Source organism: Melospiza melodia, chromosome 2, assembly GCF_035770615.1.
Source record: "Melospiza melodia melodia isolate bMelMel2 chromosome 2, bMelMel2.pri, whole genome shotgun sequence".
NCBI classification, from domain to species: domain Eukaryota; kingdom Metazoa; phylum Chordata; class Aves; order Passeriformes; family Passerellidae; genus Melospiza; species Melospiza melodia.
The window spans coordinates 116,971,544-116,999,222 of NC_086195.1; the positions used below are offsets into that span (position 1 = coordinate 116,971,544).

General features: G+C 39.6%; 1 protein-coding gene across 3 annotated transcripts; it reads left to right on the plus strand.

Annotated features, from left to right (window-relative positions):
• Positions 1-27,334, plus strand: LOC134414695 (arylsulfatase D-like). 3 transcript variants are annotated; one of them, XM_063149656.1, is made up of 12 exons: positions 6,437-6,658; positions 9,316-9,385; positions 10,294-10,434; positions 11,178-11,299; positions 12,209-12,331; positions 13,134-13,557; positions 14,424-14,560; positions 16,144-16,278; positions 17,699-17,861; positions 18,667-18,788; positions 21,771-21,847; positions 22,574-22,880. In XM_063149656.1, the coding sequence occupies exons 2-12, from the start codon at positions 9,333-9,335 to the stop codon at positions 22,676-22,678; spliced, it is 1,602 nt and encodes a 533-aa protein (XP_063005726.1). In that variant the 5' UTR covers positions 6,437-6,658; positions 9,316-9,332; the 3' UTR covers positions 22,679-22,880. The 3 variants fall into 3 exon arrangements, with proteins under 3 accessions (XP_063005725.1, XP_063005726.1, XP_063005724.1); XM_063149655.1 differs by lacking the exons at positions 6,437-6,658; positions 21,771-21,847 and adding an exon at positions 1-405 and having other exon boundaries at positions 22,574-27,334; XM_063149654.1 differs by lacking the exon at positions 21,771-21,847 and having other exon boundaries at positions 6,438-6,658; positions 22,574-27,334.
• Positions 27,335-27,679: the final 345 nt, after the last annotated feature.

The following is a 27,679-nucleotide window of genomic DNA, read 5'->3' on the forward strand; positions in this document are numbered from 1 at the left end:
GGTTGGCTCATTCTGCATCGGGCTGGGCTCTCCCATTTCCATCCACAGGGTGGTTCTCCCCACGGTGTGCTGTGGCTGACAGTCTCCCTGCCTGAGATACAAGAGCTTTCCCTCAGCTGCTGCTCAAGCTCTTGTTTGCCTTGGCAGTAACAGCAGCTGGATGTCCAGCATCTGCTTCAGAACAATTCTTCCCTATTCAACACGTTCCAGGGGAAGGCAGGGAAGCCCTCCCTGCAGCAGGCAGGATGAAGTAAATGCCTTTGCCCACTTTTTTAAACAAGACTGACACCTGCCAATTACTCTGATGAAATGAGGCGTGATTTTGATAACCCTTCCTTGGAAGCAAAGATCAGAAAGTCTGAGGTGAGAAGTGAGAACAAAGCTCCTGCAGGGAGTGAGCACAGAGTAAGTAAAAGACTGGGGGGTTGTTTGGGTTTCTTTTTGTTTTCCCCCTCCTCTTTTTGGTTGGATGGTTTTATTCTGTTAAAAAAAAAAACCCAAACCAAACCCAAAAAAATACCCCCTCCCCCTAAAACCCCACCCTCGCCTATGTTTTTGGAGACAACTTCTTTTTTTCCTTCTTTCAACAGAGCTGAGCCATCTTTGGCAAAAGGGGAATTTGCCATCAATTGCTGCCGAGCCCTGGGCCCCTGGGGCTTGGGGTGGGAGTGAACCAAAGCTTCCCGAGGCAAATTCCATTGCACTTCCCATGGGACAGTGCTGGGAAGTTGAGCTGGAACAGCGAGCTCTGCCAGCAGAGCTGTGCTCTTTTTGGGGGATGGCCTCAGCCTCTTAATGCCATCCTCCTCTGCCAAGCTCTCAGCCTCCACCTGCCGGTGGAGCTGGTCCAGAAGGTCGAAAAAAGTGAAAAAAATGTGTGATCAGGGTTGCAGCAGTGAGTGATAGGGAGAATCAGCCTAGTATAATAATTAACAAGCTGCGCTTTCTTTCCCTTATAAGTGTTTCAAACCAAACTCCAGTTTTTGGAGGTTATTATTATTATCATCATCATCATAATTTCATAGGGATAGACACAAAGCATGATTTACCTCTGGTTTGCTTCCCTGTGTTCTTCACTCTTCCTCTAGCAGCCCTGCCCCTAGTTGCTGCTCTTTTAATTTCATTCCTCTGCCCTCTTTCCTTCTCTGATTTTCCAGCTGTGCCCTGCTCTTGTCCTGGATGCAAGGAATGTTCTGTGTTCCTGGGTGAGTAGCTTGAAGCCAAAAGGCCCAATTAGGTAATTTAGAACCAGGGACTGCTAATCATAATGTGAAAAAGCTCGACGTAATTTGCAGCCTAAGGCCAGACCATCCCTTACTGCTGTTGCTCTGAAGGCAGGGTGCTGCCATAAGAAATTTAAAAATTTGGGTAACTTGCCATGAGAGTGTTACTAACTGAAAATGCACAAAGCTAAGTGGTAATAAAATCAATACAAGAGAGCAAGGATTGGTATTTTCCAGGCCACTAAAAACTGTATCCCCCTAGTCAGCACCATTGAAGCAGGTTCCCTGAGAGGGCAGAATAGAAAGGGGAAAAAAACAGAAGCTACTGATGATCTCCTGCTTTTGGCATCCTTGCAAGGGCATCCCTTGTATTTTGGTTGATGAGCAGCACCTGTTTCTGGCTCACCAGCTGCAAGCACTGAGAAACTGGCTGTGCTCACACCAGCTGGGAGCTTTTAATGTCTTCTCTCTGTCTTTCCCCACTTGTTGCCTCTTCTCTTCTGAACATCTGTATACCTAAAAGCTATGGAAGAAAAGGGGTCAACCGGGTGGAACAGTATGTGGCATATGGTATGCTGAATGTGCTTCCTACAGAGCCATAATATAATATGAAATTAACATTTGTAGTTACATTTTAATATACTATTTACTGAGCTGAAGCTGTTCTGTAGCATGCTTTTGTACAAGGTGCAAAGCAAGCATTTATTTTCAGCCAACAGCTAAGCAGAGAGAGACTTTTGTGCATCACCAGTAAATATTTCTATATATGTAATAATTGCAATTCACTTTTTTAATATTTAAATAAGTGTTAAACAATTTGGAGTTTTACTCTTGAGTTTTGCAGCAGTGTGCTAATTATTTCTTTTGTTATCTGAAGTTAGACAAAGAAAACTAGAAGGCAAATTCTTTTGCTGTGTGTAAATACAGCTTAATTTAGCTTAATTTAGCTTAATTAACAAGGATTAATTTCTAATTTTTCTGCTGGAGTTGGAGCTCTCTCAGCATTTTTAAGAATGAGAAGTTCCTTTCACTCTGGTGGATTCTCAGTGAGCGGTGGCAGTGCCAGGCTTTTGGGGACGATGGTGAAACATGGGACATGCCTGGCTTCAATAAATATTTTGCTAACAAGGAGATATTTTTAAAGTAGAGGTTTTTTTATTCTCTGTAAGTTTATCTCTATTTTTTTCTTCACTTCAACGCATCAAGAATGATTTATTCTAATCAAGGAATGCATTCAAGAAGTGAAATAGAGGATGGGAGAATTACTAAGCTAATTTTGGAGAAGGGACTATTTTTCTAGCAGTTTCAGGCTTGAAGCTTGCTTTCTGTAAAGCAAAGCTGAGAAAAGAAGCCCAAACCAGAGCCTAGATGAGGCTGCTGGCTGGAGAAAGTTGTCATCAATCCATGTTGAGTTAGGTCCCCTTGCTTCGGCCCCCTAATAAACTAAGCAAAACATTTTTGGCTAAATCTCTTCAAGTGACTGTTGAGGCAGCTGCAGGCTTTGTGGCATTACTGGCAAGTAGAATGAATGTTATTGGAAGTTGATTCATTTATGGTTGAAAAGTTTGGAGAAAGAAATGGTAGAGCAGTCATAAGTAGTAACAGCTGCTGAAAAGGATAAGTTTTGGATAAGGTTTGCAGATAATCAAAATTATTTAAAGCCAGTGTGTCCACACAAAATTTGCTGGCCAATTTTTGCTGTTTGGGCCTTTCTGGGATTTGGTCTCATTTTGCAGAAATGTTTAGGCTGGATTGTTGGAGTCCTCTGATCTCTTATGTGGAGGTGCCAGATTTAATAACTGATGCTCTGCACTTCTGGCTGTATCTTTAAAATACTTTCCTGGACAGCCTGTTTCAATGCTGTAGAACCCTTGCTCTGAAGAAATTTTTCCTAATATCCTGTCTAAACCTCCACTGGCACAACTTGAAGTCATTTCCCCTTGTTCTGTCACTTATTATTTGGGAAAAGAGACTGACTACTCCTTCACTCCAACCTCCTTTCAGTTAGCTGTAGAAAGCAATAAGATCTCCTTTGTAAAAAGTTAGAAGGATTGATTGAATTTCGTTTTTACCTCTGACATCATGCTGGTGACAGTGCCCAATCTGTTGCTTTCTATAAGTTTAATTATTTTCAGGATTGCATTGCTGCATTGCAAAGCCATTGCTGCCATTCTCTTCATGTTGGCAAGTTTCTGGCTCCTTCCTGAATGCATTTGTTTGTACTTAGACAAATTAAAATTGTGTTGTTTGAATTGGCCCACCTGGATTTTTTTTCCTAAGAACCCTGGATTCAAATGAATCAGTTTTCCTGATGCTTCATTTGCTTTAAGTTTTTGTGGTTCCTTTCTTTATCACCATTTAGGAAATGAAACTGTATTAAAATATTTCCCCCCACCTTTTTTTTGATCATACCCTGGCTGTGAGCGCCAGAGAACTAAAATTGTCTTTTCCTTTGTACAAGTGCTCACAGAGCTAGTCTGAGGTGTAAGGCTCTTGCACAGGTACAGCTTCCCTGTGAAATCTTGAAGGAGCAGATTTCTTGAATAGAAGAATGCTATAATTTATAATGCTGTCACTCTCTAGATGCACACTGAACACAGCAGTGTCAACTTAGAGTGTTGTTGTAAGGAAAGCATAAGCATCAATTTTTATAGTTTAGTAGGGTTTCTTCAATGTCTGATTGCCTGTGCCAGTGGCTTCTGATCTGAGCTCCAGATCATTGTTAATAAGGCTCTGTGAGCTCAGTTACTCTGCAAGTCCATAATGAGTCTTGTAAACAGAAGTTATATAATAGTTGCCTGTATTTTTCTGATGTTTGGCACTTATCTGATTCATTAAGCAGATGTTGTACAATCCCTCAGTAATACTAGCTGCCAAGATTTTTTTTCTTTGAGTGTTTTCATGTTTTTAAGCAGTGAGATCTGTTTCTTGAGTGGAAGTCTCTGGCTGTGCCTCTATCATAATTTCCGGAAATAGCATTCTAGGGAATTTTGAAAAGCTTTACATGTGTATGTATCATATGTATGTTTTATACTCTTTCTTTCCTTGTTGCTTTCAAAGTTTATTGGTGTTTAGTAACAGAATATACTCACCAGTCTTTCTCCATGGATTGCTGAAAAATAATCAGTTGGAGCTCTAAGCATGGTTATTTTATAGTGCATAATAGTGCTACATAACAGCTTAGAATATGGACTTGGAACAGTAAGCAGTATGTTACCTCAGGTGAAATTTGTCCTTGACCCTATCTTAATCCACAAGCAGGATCACCACAGGATACACAGCATTTAATACCATGAGAAAATAAAGTGCTGGGATGAGGCTGAAGACATAGGTAAAAGCAGATTTCATGGTTTGCATCTTTTTTTCTTTTAAATATGAGACAGGCAGGGATGGAGAGCATTCCTCTTGTCCCCATCTTGGAGGGAAGAATGCCTGAGTGACTCAAAGGGGCTTTCAGGGACTGCTTATTTCCAAGGTCCTTTTAGAGACCTTCCCCCTGCCACTCTACCTAAATGTATTAGTGCTCTGAAAGGATTCATTGTGCCACTGTAATTCCCTGCCACTCTTAAGAGATACAAGACTGGCAAACAGATTTTTTTTTTTCCCCAACATCTGAGATAGAAGTGATCTTATGAAATTTTGTGTGTGTCATATCAGTATTTATGTTCACCACTCTACATTCACTCAGAAAGCTTGTCAAAGGGAGAAGGAGCTGAATGAATGCTAGTGTTTGATTTTAGTGCTCAGACATGTGTAAAAATCCAGAAAAGAAACAACAATGTAAAACACACAGTGACTCAAAAAAAAAAATTTTCCTGCCAGAGAATTTGTTGCCTGTTTACAGCAGGGAGTAAACAGCAGCATTCTGTGCTCAGGTGCAGTGAAAAATTGATTAGCTGAAGGGAAGGAAATACTGCTTGGCTCAAGCTGCAGAGATAAAAATCATCCCCCTTTCTCCTTTGGTGTTACTTATTTACTTTACTTTTTTTTTGTTAGAAAAAGTGTTTGTTTAACATTTAATTCTGTGGAATACAATAAGTAATCAGGGCTGGTAACTCTGTGTTAGGTCAGTAACCTAGTGGTAAGAAACAGAAAGTGAGGTCTTTGCTTCCCGATAGAGTTTTGCTAGCAGGGAAAAATGTGAAGGTGTGGGATATATATATATATATATATATATATATATATATATATATATTTTTTTTTTTTTTTTTTTTTTTTTTTTTTTTTTTTTTGAACGGGGGGGTGGAGGTGGCAGGGGCAGTGCAGTTTGTTTCACTTTGCGTTTTTAAGTCATGTCAGCAGCAGTATGGGCCCATCTTCAGTAGTGAACACATGGTGTGAAAGATGTAAATAGTCAAAGAAAAGTTTAGTCATAATTTGGATGAAAGCCAGTGAAAGTTCATACTTGTACTATTGGCAGTTTTTAAAGAGCTGCCATTCCCAAAGCATGATGTAATTTTTGAGAAATATTACTTTTTCAAGTCTGCACCAGAAGCATCACAAGCTGTTAAGCAGTCATAGAAAATAAGTATTACAGTCAAATAGATGTGAATAACAGTAGCCCAATGTCACAACATAAAAATAACTGTGCATAGTCATAAGTGCAAGTAGGTAAAAAAATAAAAAACTGTCTCCATCCCTGGTTATCCCTGCTAGTAGATGATATGAATCTGATAGTTTTAACTGCTTCATCTTTCCATCTCACCAATTCCTACTGATTTCTCTAGAACACAGTCTTAAATTCAGCAATTGCTGTATTCAAGTAGCACAGAGAATCAAAATGTCAGCAAATAAATAAGGCTACTTCAAGTAATTGCTCAAGACCTTCTGAATTGTAGAATGTATTACAGCAGAGCTAAGATCTGAAAGAAGGGGATGGATAGTAAACACTAGAAATTAACACATCTTCAGCACAGGTATGCCTACCTTTTTAGAAAATGCAATGAAAACAGAAAAAACAACATCCCAGAAGAAAAGGAGGACAAGCTAGTCCTTTTATCTCATTTGGAAGGCTGGAAAAGCTGTGTGGGAGAAACAAAGCCATTTGTAGTGTATTTTGTTACTATATCATCTCTTCTGAAGCACTGAAATAGAGCAGCGACAGACTTTATACAGAATTTCTCAGAATTAACCAGATAGGAAATGGAGAAGAGGCAGTAGCCATGCTGTGCTAATATTTGAACAGTGAGGACTTTGTACTTTGCCTGGAATTCATGAAAACCTGCATAGCTGTTCCCGTCTGATGGCTGTTTCAGTTTACTGGCTGTTGCTGACAGGGATCCCAGTGTGTCCACGCTGGAGAGAGGGGAAGGGAGAGCAGGAAGATCAGGAGCCAATTCCTGCCCACTTTCACCCCCACACCTTTTAGAGAATCAGGACTGCTCAGCACATCCAGGAGCAAGAGGGATTTTGGAGCAAGAATAACTCAGAAGAGGGTTTGTTTTCCACGTTGTTAAAAGGGGCTGGCCTTTTTTATTAGTCCTGATGATCATTTTATTGTGGCTTACTGGCTTACAGAGGGGATTGCTGTCTGATGAATTATTTGATTTCTGTAAGAGATTGCTGATTTTTATAGGCTGCTGTTAGGTTGGGTTTTCTCATTTAATAGCTAAGGAAACTGGACAAGCCCTAGGGTCCAGTAGTGGGTTCATCACAGACAGAATCAGAGAGAGTTCTGCTTTCAGAAGAAATCAAACCCTAAAAGAAATGTGAATATGAATATTTAAATTGTGGGTTTTTTTAGTAAGTGTGGTCATTCTTGTAGTCCTTCAGTAAGAGAAGTGCTCCTAAAATGGCTTTGCAGTAAATCAGATGGTGCCACATCCAATGGTACTTAGATCTTTAGAATACCAGCAGTACTCAGTTCAAGTTTATGGTTTTTCTGAGAGACTCTTCATAAGTTTCTGTCCAAACACTGATGTGCCTGCTGTGACCAGCTGGCTGTGATGCAAGAACCTCTGGGGAGAAAGTGGAAGATAGCAGAGCTGTCGTAAGAGCTTGTTGTAAGGGAAAGCTGAACAACACCCTTAGTGAAGTCAAGGGGTTTCTTAGATGTTCAGATCTGTCTGGTTCTTTTTCTCCACTAAAAGGAGCTCACAGGGGATGATCCTCAGCTACTTGGTGTAGACTGAAGATTTTCACTTTAATAGTTTTGGCTTAATCCTGAACCACAAGCTCCTTAAATGTATTGTTGCCTAACAGTGTCTGGGAGGGCAGAGCTCTGCCTGTTGTTGGTGCACCATGAAGATATTGCCATTACAGGGGATGACCAGAGCCATCAGTCATCCTTTGCTGTCACAGATTAGTGGCTTCAGCACTTGCCTCATCCTTGCCCCGGCCCACTGGGGCCCCAGGGGAGCTGCATCCAGGCTGTGGCAGTGAAGCACCACTACACTGCCACCTCAAAAAGATTTGAGATCCCAGCAGCAAGTCCTTTGCTTCATATTGGTACAGCCTGCCTTTTTGGATAGTGGGGTCCTGGAATCTGCATTCACAGTAAGGTCTTTCTTCCAACAGCCGCTGCACTGACTCACAGAGGCTTTGCTGCCTTCCCATTAATCTCTGACCCATGCACTGGGCAGGGAGGATGAGCTTCCAGTCCTGCCTTGTGGGATCTTTCCAACAGCAAAGGGAAACATCAACACTGTAGAAAATGCCATAACTTACAATGATCAAGTTTGTTGGGTTTGTTGTTGCTTTGTTGTTGTTCTTGGGGGTTTTGTTGTTTGATTGAGGGGCTTATTTTTGTTTTGCTGGAGGATTTGTTTGTTTGTTTTGGTGGTGGTGGGTCTTGGGGCCTTTTCAGGTTTGTTATTTCCCTTATTGTCTCAGCCAGAGCCAAACAAGATTCTAGATGTTGCTTGGAAAAATCATCAAGGCACCCCAAGTTCTGACTCTTTAAATACTGTTTTCCTGATCAGAATAACAATATCTGCAATTTTTTTTTGTCATCTGGCTCATCCTCTGAAATGCATAAGGCAGGATTTACTCTGCTCTGAGCAGCTTAGTATTCCTCAGACATTCCAGGCAAACTCTTTTGTACTAAAAAGCAGAAAAAAAGCTCTCAGAAAATGCTATATTTTATTTTTGGAGGAAATAACCCAAGTCTTTCATTAGGCAAGATAGAACTTTTCAGTTCTCTGTGTTTAGAATTCACTCTGTGTTTACAAATATGTCTTGAGTTGTTATAGAAAGGAAATGTTCCTATTACTTTCAATCTGTTCCTTGGTACAGCCAACATCTTTGTTCTTGTGCTCTTTAGAAATAGCAAGAAGTGTGGAAAAGTACCATGTACTTCTGCAGGACTGCACAATTCCAGTGTGCAATTCTACATTATCTGTAGATCACTTAGGTCATTCACAAGGAAAAGAAGTATTTTCCCAAGCCTTTTTTTTTTCCAAAGTGACTCTATTTCAGCAAGCAGAGAAAATCACTTCCACTCATAAAATTTGCTTCGCCTGACAAAAATAAATATTTAACAAATAAAAAGATTATTTCCAGATTTTTAAAGTCCAGGTTGACTTCATAGAGTCGGCAGGTGGAAAAACTGGCCTGTTAAATTTACATTAAGGTTTGGAGTCCTTTAAGGAAATAATCGTAAAGGTATTTATGTTTCTAGTAACTTCTGGTTTCTAGAAGTTTTTAGTAACAATTCAGATATAAACCCCTTCTTGAATGTAGTAGATGGCATCTAAACCAAAGACCAATACAGCCCCTCTCCTAAGAATGACAGTGACAACATTAGTTTCCAGGATTACTTTAATTTGATATATTTTTTGAAGTTCATAAGCTCACAGTAAAGGTTAGATTCTTTTTCTTAAAGTTGATCTGAGGTTAAGTAAAAAGTAAGATAATAGTTTTGCCTCATTTGTAAAATGATGAAAACATTCCTTTCAGTGAATGCCAACAGTTCTGTGCATGTATTGAGTAATAGGCATGTCTAGCACTTTTTAAAAGCCATTAACATTTTGCCTTCTTTCCAAATTCTCACAAGTCCCCCTGGAGTTAGCAGCAGCTGTAAACAGACCAGACTTTGCATGCAAAATCAACAGAACTTCTGAGTTTGGATTTCTTTCTTTTCCTTTTCCATCAGAATTTATATGACTGACTATGTACCTGTTTCATAAAATGGAAAACAATGAAGTTTACCAGGAAAAACAACGGTAAGAAAGAAATTTACTGAGGACCTTCCTTGGATTTTTAGGTGTTTTGCTCAAGAAAATATAAGCAGATAATCTTACATTTTCCTGCTACCACCACCCCAACAGCAGCTAATACAGATTTGGCTCTATTGGTATTCCAAAACATATTAGTCTACTTTTTATAAGACATGGAAGTTTAGGAGTATATAGTGTATGGTATATACACTCACTATAATTGATCATACTGTAGTATCTGCTAATGAACTAATGTAGTATCTGCTGATGAACTAGCAGTCAGGAGATGTGTTCTGGCACATTTATTTTACCTCAGGTGAGGATCTGTAAGCTTCCAACACTTTGAGAAACTAAAATGTGCAGAGATGTTTTTAGGAAGACAATCAAGTTAAAGCCTGTTGCTGCACCTTAAATTTGCAGGTGGTCCATGGCTTAAGGAGCACTTTCCAGACACTGTGTGTAGCAGGGGCTGCAGTAAATGCCACAATCAAGCCATTGCCATAATGAGCAATCCAATCACCTTTGTGCTCCTGTCCCACTCATTCCAGGAGCCTTAACAGGAGCATCCTACACCCCCATGCAGGGATGCCTCAGGACAATTGTAATTAACCAACCACTCATTCTGCTGGGAACATCTGCAGAGATCAGTGCAAATGTCAATAAAAAAAAAGTCAGAGACAAAATTCTTGTGTGAAATAACAATAGTAATAATAATAATAACCCCAGAAAATTATACTAATATTATAAAACTCAAGGACTTCTGTGCATATTCAGGAGCTCCATCTGCTGGCATTCTTTGGTTGCTGTTTGCACCTATACTGAGTCTCCATAAAACTTTAAGAATAGTAGTTTAAAGTCCATTAAAATTTACAACTGCTTTTTTGTAATGTTACCTTCTTTACTTTTGCTTTTAGGAGATACTTAAAAATTTGGCTAATTTTGTGCCTGTTTCCAAGAACCTGTGTATCGAATCCTTCCAAACCTAACTTTTTGCTGATACTGGCTGATGACCTTGGTATTGGAGATGTGGGTTGCTATGGCAATGATACAATAAGGTATGAAATAAATTCTCCCTTCCTGGTGAACTTCATTGAAAAAACCTACTGATGATACTTAGCATTTAAATTAATTATTAATTTATTCATTTATCTAGATACACTTCTTTTCAAACTATGTTCAAAATGCATGTTCTACAGTAATTCCTACTGGAGTCATAATTATCCAGGCATGCTTGAGAAACTTTCTGGGACTTTGAACTTTCCAAATTTGTCTGTGCACTGTACTTGTCAGGCATGAGTATAATATATAAATTCCCTTAATTCCAGGGTTGAAATATGGAGGAATGAGATTAGAATTTATTATCAGTTAATAACTCCAGTAGATTCATTATGAAATGACACGTCAGTCTATGCAATATATTTATCCCTAGTGCAGTTTTCAACCTGTATATTGATTTATTGAGAGAATGATGTGTCCTTGTTCTAGCCTATTATTTTCTTGGATGTTGTGTTGTGAACAGACTCTTGTTCCCTCTGCTGCATGGGATTTTGGTGTGGGACATACATGAGATACCTTGTTTCTCCACCCACACATATTTTTTTTTAGTTATTAATAAAAGCACATATGCCCATGGAAGTCTCATTTCTAAGTAGTCAAGACATCTCTAAAATATATATATAACACAGAACCTTTCTAGCTGACATTTTTGTAAATTTGATGATGATATGCTCAACAAAATCAGGATGAGCAGCATGCCATGAATTTCTGTGTAATAAAAAGATGGGGTTTTTCTCTTTAGGACCCCTAACATTGATGGCCTGGCAAAGGATGGAGTGAGACTCACTCAGCACATTGCTGCAGCAGCTGTCTGTACTCCAAGCAGAGCTGCTTTCCTGACTGGCAGATACCCCATCAGATCAGGTTGGGCCTCTCTCCAATGGTTTGGGGTAGTTAGTCTAGTCAGTGTTGATATTAAAAATCCCCCTTAAATAAACCCCGTTAAAGAACCATTAATCTTGGGATTTGGAGTCTCAGTAAAATGGGCAAAAGTTAGACATGACTAATGATTGATTTCTATGGCAAAATCCCCATATAAAACACATTATGTCCGGCTAAATGACAACACAGAAATAGGCAAAAATCCAAACACTGTATAGCACCCAGAGGCAGAAAAAGAAGGAAGAAAATTGTGTGATGTTGTGTTCAGTGGCGCTAGGATAATATTAAATGTAGTATTTTTAATATCCTGGCAAACGTTTTCCCAGTGAAATGTGCCAGGCTGTAGAATAGTTCTCAGCAATTTTGTCTTAAAACAGATTTACTTCAGCCATGTTAATTTATGACAGAAGACTTCAGGCACTGCATATGGCAGTAATAATCAGTGTAGTTTCTGAATTTCTGATGTGACTCTGATTTGCTGAAAGAGAAATTCAATTATGAACTGTACATTTCAGAAGTGTGTTCCCCTAACCCTGTAAACCTTTGTTCTGGATAAAACTGATCTGCTTTTTTGTTGTTCTTGTTGTTAACATCATATTTTGACAGAATTTTGATTCTAAGAAATAATGTCCAGATGTAGGTGTCTTCCTGTCATTTGTAGACACTCCAGCATAGCTGAGGCATCTGTATTGGACTAACATGCGATGATGTGGAACTTGGAAAAGACATAATTTTGGAGGTCAAGCAAGATATCCTGGGGCAGAGGAAATAGCTTATAAAAAGGCACTGGGCTTAGGCAGCCGAGTCCCATTCATTAGAAAGCACAATCTCAGAAGACTGGAGATCTGAAGTCTGTCTTATTTAATTCTAAAGACTATTATTCCTCTCTAGGCATGGCATCCAGCACTGAGCATCAGGTTCTCTTCTGGAACGGTGGTTCAGGGGGGCTCCCACCAAATGAAACCACTTTTGCCAGAATACTCCACCAGCAAGGTTATTCTACAGCACTTGTAGGTATGAAACAAAGTTGTTGCCTAATTCTAATTAGGTTGCTGCTGGACAGGAACAGTTAAATTGCCAGGAACAGTTAAACTAGATTTTCTTGTATGCATAACTTTCAACATCAGCAGGGTTTTTAGAACATTTCCACAAGTCCAATGTGAGTACAGCATATCTGGTAAATCCAAAATGAGGTGTATGTAATACATAAATACACACTGCAAAGGGAAGTAAATTCAAAGGAAAGAATCTTGTTTGCCCAGTACAGATTGCTTTAGGATGAACCAGCAGAGATATTTACTGATGCATTAGAGCAGAAAAATGTCATCTGCCATTTGGCAACAAGACACCACAGTGATCTTATTTTTATCAATTTCAGCACAGTGGTCTTAATGATACTGCTGACTTCAGCAAGGTTTTTAAAACTGTCTCTCACAACATCCTCATGGGCAAACTCTAGAAGTGTGGGCTGGATGAGTGGACAGGGAAGTGGGTTGAGAGCTGGCTGAACAGCTGATCCCAGAGTGTTGTAATCAGTGGCACAGCGAAAAGTTGTCACCAGTGGTGTCCCTAAGCACTGAGCCCAGTATTGTTTAACTTATTCATCAGTAATGAAGATAATTAGGGGACTGGAGTATCTCTTATGAGAAAGGCTGAGGGAGATGGGCTGCTCAGCCTTGAGAAGAGAGAGGACCTCATTAATGTCTGTCACTGCACTACTGCTCCCTCAGTCTGTCCCCATTCCACACCAGCTCCTCCTTTGGCTGCACCTTAACAGAGAAATACAGGATTTAAGATCTTTGCTTTTTATTTCCAGGGAAGTGGCATATGGGTGTGAACTGCAAAACTCGCCATGATCACTGCCACCATCCTTTAAATCATGGTTTTGATTATTTTTATGGCATGCCTTTTACCCTTCTCAATGAGTGTCAAGGCTCAGATGACCCTGAATTGGCCAAGTCTTTGCAAGATACATATTGGTTTTACACTCAGATGATCATCCTTGCAGTATTTACTCTTGTGATTGGAAAACTTGCCAATTTATTCCCAGTAAAATGGAAAATAATCATCTTTCTGGCCCTCTGTGGTCTCCTTCATTTCATCTCCTGGTTCTCCAGCTATGGTTTCACCAAGCACTGGAACTGCATCCTGATGAGAAACCATGATATCACTGAACAACCAATGAACCTACAAAAAACTACTTCTAATATGCTGAAGGAGGCAATTACATTCATTGAAAGGTAATCAGCAGAGGTGAGGAGCATGCTGGGGGGGGAACAAGCAATACAAAGGGGTCCTGGCCAAATACTGTTCCTTCTGCCAGGAGGAACAGAAAAATTATCCTAGGGTGATGAATGGACTGTCATACAAAGTGGCATATGAAGTTAATGTTTTACAAACAGGAGAGTGATAGTGAGTTTTGTGGTTTGGGTTGGGTTTTTCTTTTCCCCAAAGGTGTCCTTCATTTATTATCAGTAACCTCAACTGGAATTGAAAAAAAAATGCTAAGTCTTTAAAAGTATTTGTGTGTTAAATCTGAGTATATCCATATTTCTGTCAGGATTTAGGGGTTGTGTGTTTGTTTTTTAAAGGACATGTGAGGTAATATAAATTCATTCTCTTAAACTTTGAGCATAGGTCATCTCAGGTTCCTAGGATGTCCTACCTGGCTTGATGTTGAAGCAATACAGTTTCACTGTGGGTGATATCTACCTCTTCCATGAGGGCACCTCAGGTGCTCATGATGCTCATCCATGTTTAAGTTTAGGCAAGTGAGTCCTGTTCTTGCTTCTAGGAATGTGTCAGTCTTTTGGCTATGACCTCTTCTAGCTTTTTATTTAATGTTTTGCCTGTCTAATTTGGAACGGGAAAAAAGAAATGACCCATTACTCTTTTGGTCTTAACATAGAAAAAAAAACATCTATGAGGGGTATGTTTTAATCCCCTCTGCTTCTCAAAACCTCAAAGTGAAAAAGATGTAAAAATAAAAATTGTTTAGATTTCAACAATATAAATATAAATTGAGAGAGTAACTGCAATACCACTGTTATATTTTGGGTTGAGTGACAGTTTGAAGAGAAATGACTGTTGTTTTCTTTTATTTCAGAAACAAGCATAGACCATTTCTTCTCTTTGTTTCCCTTTTACATGTTCACACCCCTCTCATTACCACAGAGAAGTTTCAGGGAAGAAGCAGGCATGGCCTGTATGGAGATAATGTAGAGGAGATGGACTGGATGGTGGGTAAGTGCTGGTCTTGAAGAAAATTATTCATTGGATGTGGAAAAGGCATTAAAGGGGTGATCACCAAACTCCCTTTTGGCATATGTAAAAATCAGTGAACTCACCTTGGTTACTTAGTTGATTTCAGAGATTGCCATACCACAACCATACAATACATCTTTCTTATTTTATTAAGATGAAAGCCTAAACTTTTCTTGTAAGGATTTCTTCATTATCTTTTTTTAATGACATTCTTCTACATTGAAGCATTAAATGCAGTCAAATAACCAAATGTGTCTCTGATCATGTTGTTAATCAAAATATATGAACCCTCTCCTAGCCAAAAGTTTGAAAGATATGGAGTTTCATTTAATAAATTGTATTAACTCAGCTAATAATCTGGGCTCTTGAGTACCAAGCAGGTTAAATTTCTATTTGGGTAATTTGGTTTAAAAACCTAACCTTTACTTAGTTTTTGTTCTTTTCAATGAGAGAGAGAGAGAGATAGCTGCTATTTCTGTTTTGTCAAAAATGAAGGCTCTATTAGCAAAGTAATTGCCTCCTGTCAAGGCCACAATTCAGTCCCTGAACCTTTTTTTCCCCAAAACCATGTCTACAAAATCGTAATTTGAGAGGAACCTGATTGCTTTCAATGGACAGGCTGAAAACTCCTGCAAGATCCAGTTGAACTAGAGTACTCAGCCATGCTTCTCTTTCCCCTTTTGGCACCAGCCACCTTCAAACATAGGCTCTGTAAGCAGAGATGGATAGCAGAAGTCAAGATATAAATAACATATAATTGAAACATGACAGCAGCTAATGAGGACAAAACTTTCCTCATTGGAAAGAGTTGGATAGCTCTTGATTTGGGATCTAATTCAGAACCAATATGCCTAGTCTCAATCGAAACATTTTTTTGTGTTTGTTAAGGTCAACAACTAGTTTCACCAAGGACAGACAGGAAAGGAAAAGAGATTGAGCAAAAGTGGTGATCACTGGCTTGTGCTTTTTTCTTGTGCAGTTCAGCTTTTGCTGCTGCTCCTGTAGGTATGGAAGCTGTCCTTGGCAAATATATTTGATGCAAAAGATGATGAAAACAATTAATTGAAGATAAATCACATTCTATATAAACATTTGATGGCATCGGTACAGAAAACATTCCTTGTGAAGTTAGGTTTGAATTACAGTCTATGAAGTTTTTATTGTTGACATCAGGAAATTATTTGGGTCGACAGTATGCAGCCTGGTCTCAGAGCCCTTGTTCAGTTCCTGGTGAGACACAGCAGTTTTCTATGGTTAGTAATCAGAGCAGCACTATTATTTATGATTTTCAAGATGTTGGAGGCTGCATAGTGAAGACAATTCTTGGTGCAGAATCTACAGAACAAAGCTGACAGAGTATTTTGAGTAGCTTGAATAAAAGTATCACTCATTTATTTTCCAATTTTTTTTTTTATTTTCCTGTTTTTATAGACACCAGATACAAATGTTACAAACATTCATCAGCTTTGTCTTGGCAAATGGAAAGATGCAGTCTTCACTGAATGTAGAGTCAAGACCTAAAAAATCTGACTGCATCTGCTGATGTTTTGCTTTGTTTATAGGCAGGCTTCTGGATGTTATTGACAAAGAAAACTTGAAGAATACCACCTTCATTTATTTTGCATCTGATCATGGAGGTTTCTTAGAGGCTCACAGAGGAAATTCTCAGTTGGGTGGATGGAATGGGATATATAAAGGTAAATTTTAGTAGTTTATACATGCATAAGACTTCCTATTAAAAAAAGAGTAGTAGAAAAAATATATTCAAAAATACTACATTTAATAAATTATACGATGGGATTACAATCTTGGATTGTAGGGCTGAAAAAAAGAATAACATCTGCTATTCATAGGACTTGGGCTGAGTAGAGGGGCAGGATCTCCCTCAATCTGCTGGCAATGCTTTTCCTAGTGCACAACAGGACACCCTTTGCTCTTTTTGGCCCCAAGGGCACACTGCTGGCTCAGGGAGCACTTGCTCTTCACCAGGACACTCAGATCCTTCTCTGCAGAGCTGCTTTCCAGCAGGTCAGCCCCGGCCTGTAATGGGGCATGGAGTTGTTCTTCTCAAGATGCAGGTTCCTGCATTTACCTGTGTTGAATTTCAGAAGGTTCCTCTCTACTGCTTATTTGTGTCAACACTGGCAGATATCATGATGCCTATTTTTCTTACTGTAGTTCTCCAGTTTCCCACCCATCCTATATAAGTTTCTTCTAGGCTCTCTATGACTGGCTTGCAACACAGTGACAAAAAGCTCTCTAGAATCTCTTGTATGTGCTTCCTCCAGATTTACTAAACCTTGAAAAGCCACTGTGACATCTTGGGCAGCTTGGCACTTACTGTATAATGAAGACTGAAAGCTGCATCCATCACAAGTTCCCCTACAGAAGAAGAGTCATATGCATGTTGACCTTGCTCAGCATCACAATGCACATTGTCTAGTGCTAAGTTACTTGATGAGCCACACAAGCAGTGTTTGATACAGCTGGGATCCTCCCACACACAGTCCTAAATGTAAAATTAGCCTTCAGTTCTTGATTTGAAGATTCCATGCCAGTAACAGATGCAAAAGAGGCTCACTTGAATAGCTTACAAACTAATCTAAGGAATTCACTTCCACTAGTTGAACATAAGTGTATTAGTAACAAGAGAGTCCAGAGGGAAAGAGAAATGTGCCTGGGGAGTTCAGGATGAGAGGACAATGCTGAAATCATGCCTGCTTAGAGAGAAGGCGAGAGGGGATACAATATCAATTTAGATATCAAAAATAGAAAGACATTACTATTTATGTCCACATACAGCAGAACAGGGGATATCCCAGTAAGACAAACTGACAAAATTTAAAAATACAGTTTAGTTAATAAATGTCTTTAAAACTCACTCTTGCTGTTGGGAACTGCATATTAAAAACAAGCAGATAAATAAGACACACATACAAATAATGAGAAGAGCCACTGCTGAATGACAGTCTACTGTTTTCCAGGATTTAGTGTGTTTTCATTAAAAGTGCATGAAATACCCTAAAAGTTTTAAAACATTTTCCTATACATGCACAATAAACATCTGTTATCTTCTATTCTTTTATCTTTTTGATACCTCTCCCCCTTCTGTAACAGGTGGAAAAGGAATGGGAGGCTGGGAAGGAGGAATCCGTGTTCCAGGCATAGTTAGGTGGCCAGGAGTGTTGCCTGCGGGGACAGTCATCGATGAACCCACGAGCCTCATGGACATTTATCCTACAGTAGTTCAACTGGCTGGAGGGACAGTGCCCCAGGACAGGTACAGAGGTGGCTTCATAAATCATATTGCTTCTCTTCCTTTGTTCAGACAGAAGCTGACTGTGTCATGTATCTAACAGCCACAACTTAAATTTTCTTTGTTTCTAAACCAGGCAATTCTCTAGTTTTTTTTACTTCTGCACAGCTTTCCCCATCTTGTCTGCTTAAGTGAAAAAGGCAAAGAAAAAAACCCATATGTTTTATCAAGGGTCATTTAGATAACTCAGTTCTCCTATCACTGAAAAGCAACTTGGTTGGTTTGAGACACAAGGATGACTAAAAAAAACAGGCTTCTCTAAAGGACACGTGAAAACATGGGTGGCTAAGCCATTTCAGCAAAAAGCATAGAAGTACTAGTAGACTGCAACTAAACCCAGTGACAACCCAGATTGTAATTGAATGGCTAGGTAGTTCAGTAAGTGTCTTCTTTTTTTAAAATTATTTTTACAAAACCTGGAGCTCACAAAGCTGTCAGCGCTTTCTATTTCAGGTGGCAAAATTAAAACCTGTGAACCATGCCTTCACTATTGTTATCACTTCCAGGAAAATTACAGTAATGGTGTCTGATCTCCCCAGGCAGGATATGTGAACCAGCTGTAAATGCAAAAACTTCTAGTAGCTGCTAATTACTGGGCTCCACACATTCATCCAATTAAAAATCTCAGGGCTCATTAGCTGAACAGCACCTTGGTTTAGTGATGACACTGGAAATCTTAATGCTGCACACAGAGAGGGAGTACAGCTCATGCTTCAGCTGCAGAGTTAAAATCCTGAAGCTGTTGGGTGACTCTGGTGCTCTCCATCAGGGCCGTGGACGGGCACAGCTTGCTGCCCCTGCTGCAGGGCACAGAGCAGCGCTCCAGGCACGAGTTCCTGTTCCACTACTGCGGGCTGTTCCTGCACGCCGTGCGCTGGCACCAGAAGCACAGTGAGTACAAACATCCCGTGCTGGGGTTCACAGCGGGCCCAGGACCAGGGAAGAGATGAAAATCTTGACTCCATGTTTCAGAAGGCCGATTTATTATTTTATTATTTATATTATATTAAAAGAAAATTATATACTAAAGCTACACTAAAGAATAGAAGAAAATATTTCAGAAGGCTAGCAAGGAAAGGAAAGGAATAATAAAATCTTGAGACTGACCAGAGAGTCTGAGAGAGCTGGACTGTGATTGGTCATTAATTAAAAACAACCACATGGGACCAATTAAAGATGCACCTGTTGCATTCCACAGCAGCAGATAATTATTCTTTACATTTCATTTCTGAGGCCTCTCAGGAGAAAAATCCTACCAAAAGGATTTTTCATAAAATACGTCCATGACAACATCCCCCTCCTGCAGGCCAGAAATGATGCAACATCCTCTAGCTTCCAATGGAATATAATGTTAAAATGTACATATACACATATATATGTATGGAATTCATTCATTGTCTCAAACTCTCAGTTCTTCTGCAAAGCCTCATTGATTGTTGTCTTGCCTCACCTGAGATGAAGGGATTTGCTTCCTAAGTAGAGCCTCAAGAATCTCTTACTATTCTTAGAGATCTCTCTTTATTTCTCTGTATTGCACACCATTTTTGAGAACATGGAATGTTTCTTGGCAGAGAAATCTGTCTGACTGCCCTAATTCCTGGATAATATTCCTGCTGGAAGAGGAATATTATGCCTCACTTCCTTAGTGAGAGACCAAATTCATACTCCAATCAGATGGGGTGTTTGAAGAATTGCTTTTCAGGTTCTCCTGATGTTTTCCTTGCCTAAAATACATTGCTTCTTCTTCTAAACTATATGAGTTCTACTTAAGTAGCTATGCATACAACATGCAGATGCAAGGTGAATTTTGTGGCATTTCATGTTCCAATGAAGCCATGTGCACATTTAGATTTCTTATGCCTGCCTTTCTACATTTTTTCTCATTGAGCAGTTTATGTTGAGGGGCCTAAAAACAATACCATGTTCTGCATATAAAACACCAGCTAATCAAATATGTAGCTCAGCTTTCAGCCAGGCCAAAAATTTTGATTTTTTGCTGCAACTGCAGTTTCTTCTGATTGGGCTGACAGACCAGGCTGTTTTAGTTCATTTTACAAGTATGTCACACTCACATTACTTATTTATTATCATCTTTTATTATCATCACTTATTCATTAACATCTGTCTCTTTAGCAGCCTAGATGCCTAGATATCAAGCCATTGTGTCTTGATGTCACCCAGGCAGGACCCACCATTTAAGGCCTTCCCTGAAGCCAGAAGAATCCTTTGTGTCTATGTTAAAAAGAGTCCTTTCTTTTACTTCTGCACCATAAGTCTTATTAGTGACAGTCCATTTCTTTCTGCTCATTAAACTGATTGATTTTTACGAGATGGGTTTGAGACATGTTTGGATTGAAGCAGCAGGTTTCCTTTCCCTTGGATATATTAAATCAACACACTGCCCCAACATGCACATGCACCCTTCAGATTCTGTCAGTGGAAAATTGTATATCCCTCTTTGCCTCTTGGAGATATGTGAAACCCCCACTGCTTTTATCAGCACTGATTTCTACTATCTTTTTTCTTTTCTTTTATCCTTCTGTAACCCAGCTGTCTACTCAGCTCACCAAAACAGGTTAATTAGAATCAGCCTCTCTCTGTCCTTCTAAGTGAACTAACAAGGACTTGTCTGTCTCCCACTCTGCAACTCCAGTAATTTGCAGCTGTGAAAATTGAATGTTAAAATTTAGCAAAATCAGAACAGTTCTCTCCAGACACCCTACACTCACTACTCCAAATTGCCATATAGTGTATAGATTATAAAGAATTCAGCTTAATAATTATTTATTGAAAAGAATGAATACTTAGTTCAGTTTTTCTGAGCACTGATCACTAATTCTATGTACATCTAGGGAAGTCCATGTGTCCATCTCATGTAATAAAGGGTTATTTTAGTAATATCATAACAGCACTCCAACTAGAGCTAGATAATCAGAAAAAAAATGCATGTCCCAGGGAGTGCTTGTTTAACACCTTGTAAGAAATATCTATGCTGCCTGACCAACAGACAGAAGAAGCAAATCCCATGCCCTGGGCACCTTGATATCACAGAGGATGCTTGCACTTCTGTCACAAAACAAACATTATTTTGGTAACAAGACAGGGATACGCTTGAGGATGCAGTGGACATCCAGCCAGCAACAAAGCAAATACTCAAACAGACATAAGGGGTATCTGTCTGCCCTCATAAGCTGTCAGAAAGTTGAAAGACTTCATCCTTATTTCCAGATCTATGATAGTCTGAGCTGGAAAGGGCCCATAAGAATCATCAAGTCCAACTCTTAAGGAAATGACCCATCTGGGGACTGAACCCACAACCTTAGCAATATCACCACCACATTCTAACCCTTTTTCTTTCAGAAAACTTTATTTTTTTCCTTTCACAATTTCAGAAATGGGGATATCTAAAATTTATTTTCATTTCCTTACATGTAAACATTTCAGAACCATTGAGAGAGCATCCCTCCATGAAAGTGCAGAAGCAGGATGTGGAAACTGTGTGGTGAAAATAAAGAAATACAGTACCTGCCAGCTAGCCAGCAACTGGATATTTTAATCTAAGATACTACCTAAACCTTAATATGTCTTATTTGTTCCCTTTCACTTTTTAAGAAGTTTTAAAATTCTATTTATTCACAAGATAATTGTTCTAGGGTAGTGACAAGAGAGAGACTGAAGAATAAAGCTGCAGGGTCCAGATATAAAGAACAGCTCTGGACACAAGAGAAGAAAGGAAGAAAAGTTCAGTTGAGTCCATTGAACCAAAAAGAAAATTCCACGTAGGGACAATGCAGTTGTCAGCTCTTTAATGCTTTGAGCACAGAAGTGACTCCAAGTGGTGAATGTCCTCTTTCTTCTTGTCTCCTTTTTCAGACATAGTGTCTAATTTCTGTCTTCTTGCTGGGCACATCCTTGCCTCTGAGTTCAGTGTAGTGCTTTCTAAATGTGAGGTAAGGAATAGGAGAAAAAGGAGAAGGGAAGGAGAAGTAAAATATCCTGATGTAAAGTAAAGTAAGTCCCAGTAATGTACTAGGACTACATTCAGCTGTAGCCCTAGTAATTTACCACTTCTTCACCACAAGTTAGAAACCTGTGCTTATCCCACGGTCAGTAGAAGAGCTTGATGAAGTACAAGCTCTAAAGCTGCGAGCTATTTGCCTTCTTCATGTTAACTTAAAAACCAGACTTCAGATTTACAGCCTGCACTTACCACCCTTTTTGGAAGTGTGCTGGAACATGAGCAGAGAAATAAACTGTGGTCAGTTTCTGCCTAAATATACTTCTTCACTCAGATGTACAGAGCCAGAAGAAGAACAATCTATCAATATATACACCCAGAAACTGGGGACTACATTCTCCATTTTCCCACCTCTAAGAGGCATGAAAAGTTTTAAAGGGGAACAAGAAAGTGGCAGACTCCGTCTGTACTGCAGCTGTTGGGCTAACCACCCACATGCTGCACACGGTACCCAGAGCCAAGGTGTACCTGTGAACCACAAAAACCACTTGAATCCCTGCCAGCTTCCACAACACCTTTTCCCTGTATGTAATAACCATGACATAAAACTCTCCTTGGAACAACAAATGAGATCATTTAAACATGAACCAGCCTTTCAGGGACCACCCCCCAGCTCCTAATGACATTAAGCTGTTCAAATGTGCTTCTCCTGTGACAGGTGGCACTGTATGGAAAGCTCATTATGCCACTCCAGTATTTCAGCCAGAAGCCTCTGGGGCCTGTTTCAGAAGAGGAATTTGTCCATGTTTCGGGGATGGGGTAATCCATCATGACCCTCCACTACTGTTCAATCTCTCACAAGATCCGTCTGAGGCAAATCCTCTTTCAGCTGACACTGAGCCCTTGTTTGACACTGTGGTGAGGAGAATGAGAAGAGCTGTGGAAGAGCATTGCAAGACTCTGACTCCAGTCCCACAACAGCTCTCTCCTTACAATAATATATGGAAGCCGTGGCTGCAGCCATGCTGTGGCACATTCCCGTTCTGTTGGTGTAATGAAAATAACAAAACATAGTCTAATGTTAAAGTCAAAGTACAGCTAGCTTTAAAGAAATTGGTAATTTTTCACATTCACATGACTACAGTCATAAAGAGAATAAAGATTAAATTATACTGGGATAACTAAAAGGGACATTAGTAATCACTAATGGTTTTTTTCAACCTTTTCGCTTATCCATGGAAATTAAGTAAGGCTGTGGTTTAAAAGAATTAGGGGTCATCTGTATAATCTGTCAAGTGAATAATTCAGGATTAAATACCAAATAAATGAATCAAAATTTATTTTCTTACTGACTTACAACTCAAGCAAATGATGACAGATAGAAAAGCAAATTTTCAATAGCAATTGTCTATAGGAAATATGCTTGTTGAGAGAACAGGACTGAGCCCAAGAGGGTATCCCTGTTCAGGCCTTATGTTTTTAATGAAAATTAACCTTTTGCACAAAAATGAAAGGATTATGACAATGAAAAAAAAATAAAAATAAAATTGCACATTTAATTTGGAAATATACCAAAACGTATTGGTCTCTCAGAAATAAGCACCTGTTAAATTACAGCATTTTTTTGCCTCATTATCTGTGCATTTATTTGTCTGTCATGCAAGATTTCCCAGGGAAAACTCAACTGACAAGGATGTTTTAAAAATTAGATAGCTAAAGTTAGCATCTCAAGAGCAGTAGCAAAATACCTTGTTGTCATCCTATTGCACAGCTCCCCTACCTTCTCAGTGATTTCTCATGTGCAGCTTCTCACAGCACCGACTCCTTCTTCTTCACAGCAAAACCAACAAACTCCAACTCTCCTCAACCAGCTAACCCACTGTTTTGTAGCATTTGTCTTCTTATTGGACACAGCTGTGGCCTGTTAAGGGCAGGCCTGTTCCTAATCTTTGGTGATTGGTACAGCTGCAACTCCTCAGGGGTGAGACTGCCTTCTGCACTATCTTTATTTTCTTACATACTGTCCCCTTACAGTACCTAGCTACTCTGAAATGTTAAACCACAGCAATTCTTACTGATATGTGTTTTCCATGTAGTTAGGTCATCTCACTTGTGAGAGCATTGAAAATCATCACCCCGCTGCCTTGAGAAGATTGCAAAATTTGAGACCTATCTGTGAGACCACTTCATAAGCCTGCATGCCCTACTTGAGTAGGAAATTCATTCCTGATTTCATAGGAATGCCATTATACCTCCGAAAAATATTCTTTGTTTAGTGAAATAACACTATGTTTTCAGTAGAAGGTGTTGAAAAAAAATTCACCTCACAGTCTCATCACTTCTGTATACAGGTCATCTTCCCCAAGCCAAAGAAGCGTCAGCACTCTGTACAGTCATTAGGGGAAAGGAGGGTATTAAAATACCTAATCCTCTCTTGCTGCCCTTAGGTTAAATAAATTCATCTCTCAAGATATAATCCTAACCATGCTCTTGCAGGGATTTTGTGTCAAATGAGATTTTCAAATGGAGTTTCCTGTATTTTTTCCTCCCCCCAAAAAGTAGACTGTGGGCAAGAGACTCAGATTCAAACTTCAAAGTCTTCCTGAACGCTCTATATTCAGCTCCTGCTATACAGGTAATGGTCACTCAGGCTTTAAATAGTTTCAAGGGATGGTAAGAGCTGCAGAGCAGGTACTGCAGGTGACATGTTTCCTTAAAGCTTGCTGTCTTAAGGCACCACACCTGTGCAGCTCTATTAAGGACCAAGCTTGCCTGTGTGTAATTTTCTGTTTTAGAAACAGAAGAGACAAGAAGGCCCATAGCAAGTCTCTCTCTCAGCTCCTGAGCTGCCCCAGCAGATCCCTTTCACCAGATTTGGGACAAAAGAGGATGCATGTCTGGATTATACACCCTGTGCAGTGTTTCAGGGAACCCCCTGACTGGCACCTTAGTGTGCTAGTTTGTGGTGGGGTGAGTCACTGCTGTTTAAACAGCATAGGTTGTGACCATGATGCAACACCAAATGTAAGTCTCTAAATAGCTGACCAGGCAGTTCTCCAGGTTATTTGCCATTTCACCTTTTCTCTAAAAGGTCAGCAAGAAAGTTATGTGGAAAACATTCCACATAAATCATAGAGCACGCATGAAAATGAACTGATTGGATGCCTCAATGTCACACTTAATAGAAGCATCCAAAACAATGCTTGTTCTCACTTCCTGACAGTGTTTAAATTTGCACCAGCATTGCTACACACTTGTCAGTTTTGACACTTCTCTGTGGCTGACAGGGACTGAAACCAGAGCAGCTGCATTTCACTGGATTCATGCAGTGAGAAAAGAGCATAAAAGACCACATGTTTTAAAGCCAGTTTGGCTGATTCAGAGATGGAGGACAAATCCTACCACTCAGTGGGGAACAAAGCCAAAAGCTCTCAAGCCAGCCTGCTCAGTAACATCTACATTATCATTCAAGTACAAGGATAAGTCTTTTCTCAGGTCGCTTCACTGGCTTCCCCACTCACCCACTCCAATCATTAGGTTAAATATCAGGAAAAAGTTTTTCATACATAAGTTGGTTGAGCACTGGAACAGGTTCCCCACGCAAGTGGTCACAGCACAAAGCCTGTGAGTTCAAACAGCACTGGAACAATGCTCTCGGGCCCATGGTGTGACTCTTGGGATGTCCTGCACAGGGCCAGTGATCATGCTGGGTCCTTTCCAGCTCAGCATGTTCACACAAGAACATGCCCAGTCCCACACTAGGCCATGATGAGAGCACTTACCAGGAGGTGGGATGGTGATCATGCACCCACTCAACATGCAAGCATAGACCCAAACTTCAGGAAGCCAGACTAGGCAGGCCAGTACATCAGCAAGACCCAGAACTCAACCTCTAAACACACTGTGAAAAAAATCACCCTGTATAAATTTAAACATTAAACATTGGTCTAACTCCTCTTTCCTCTGCAAATTAAATATGCTGAACTGCTGTATAGAGTCAGATGCTAAGGAGTCACGTAGATACCCATGTTGAATTTCTGACATCCAAACAGATAATTTTATCTCAGCTGGCATCGTGGAAAACCAGAGGCACTTTCAGGCAGGAGGAGGAGAAATTAGGGCTGGCAGCATAGAGAACCAGCTTTTGTCAACTGTTAGGAGACCTCAGCCAGGCACAAGGAAAAGTGCTTTTCCCACACAGAGAGGGAGAGGGCAGACAATGCACACAGAGGATCTGCAGGCAAGAAGGAGAGCAAAGCAACAGGAAATTCCTGAATTGGAAGCATGTCACTTCAAAAAACAGAGGACAGGAGAGAAAACTATTTTCACCCCTAAGTTCTTTTCACTGTCTAAAGCTAAATGTATCTTAAAATGTACAAATTTTGAGGGGACAGTGGTAAGCAGGAAAAGGAAGTTAATTATTTAATGTGTTTCATGAAGATCCTAGCCGTGGATTGGTTGCAAATCTTTCTGTCTGTATACACTTTAAAAAGGACATGTAAGCTCTGCAGAAGCTGTTCTTCTGATCTTCTGGCAAATGTATATTGCCCATAAAGCAGATGAACCCAACATCACACTCAAGCTGTCCTCATGAGCCCTTTCACATAAAATGCACTTACAGGCACAAATTCTGTCACAAAACCTTCTTGAATAAGACTGGAAGGAAGAAATTCTTAATTCAGTTCCATAGGTTTCCCTGGAAAATCATCTATAATGATATTTTTCAAAATATATAAATATAAGAATAAACCCTAAATTGTATGTTTTCTCCCTTTGTAGCAAGGCACAAGGACTACATAAAATGGCCTGTTAGGAAAACCGGAAACCACTGGGCAATCTCCAAGCCATACAAGAATGTGCCTACACATGGCTTAATATAGACACCATAGAGAGGGAAGTATTACACTGTAACAAATGAAGTTTGTTTTACTGAAAGAGCTGTGGTTGTACTGTGTAAATGTTTGACATTCATGTTGTATGAAGCTGACTTCCACTTTACTCCTTTGATCATTATTAAATGACATTTGGAATTGTTGCATTAGACTGACTCAACAGAGTAATTGTCAAGTCTCACAGGAGTGAGACAATAAGCTCCTCAGAAGCCTCACTTCACCATGTTTAAATATTAGACACATTGCTTTGCTCCCTGCTGGGACTCAAGGGAGTGCCAGCACACAGATCACAAGATCTCATCTTCTAAGGATGCAAAATAGTTGTGTAACAAATAAACTGAGAAAAGCAATTTGAGCTCAAAATTTGTCCAGCTTGAAATTCCCTCTGAGTATATTTGAGAGGCATTTACATAAATGACCAAGGAGTAACAAAAAACCTTTTGCTCATTACAGATTTTAGGTTAATATACACAAATACAGGCATATATATATAGTGTTGAACTCAATACGACCCTGGAAGATTTTTGTAGGATGTTTTGATTGTAATGTTACATCTAATCAACTCCACTAAAAAGACTCAGATTTATTCAAAACCTTGTTTCTCACTTAATTACCCTACTACTGCATTACTAAGATTTTTTGAATGCCAGAATAGAAATGGCAACTCTCCATGTTGAGATAAATGGGATTACTAGAGGATCCAAACAACCTTGGCTTCTGCTCTGCCATTTCTCTAAAAGCTGTAAGTAAAAGGTTTGTAAACAGAAAGAATTTATGGAGGTTTGGAAAGAAAAAAAAAGCCTCTAAACTAAACTAAACAAAACAGGTACCCATCCATGACATGCTATTAATTCTGTTCCAAGTACTTAATCCTGTGAGAAGGCTCTGAAAATCTTATTGCTCTAAAATAAATAAATTATCTAGTTTATGTA

Coding starts and splice junctions, on each gene's coding strand:
- LOC134414695 (XM_063149655.1), top strand. CDS start 9,333: ATGTACCTGTTTCATAAAATGGAAAACAATGAAGTTTACCAGGAAAAA. Junction 16,279..17,698: donor ATGGAATGGGATATATAAAG/GTAAATTTTAGT, acceptor CTTCTGTAACAG/GTGGAAAAGGAATGGGAGGC. Junction 18,789..22,573: donor GCGCTGGCACCAGAAGCACA/GTGAGTACAAAC, acceptor CTCCTGTGACAG/GTGGCACTGTATGGAAAGCT.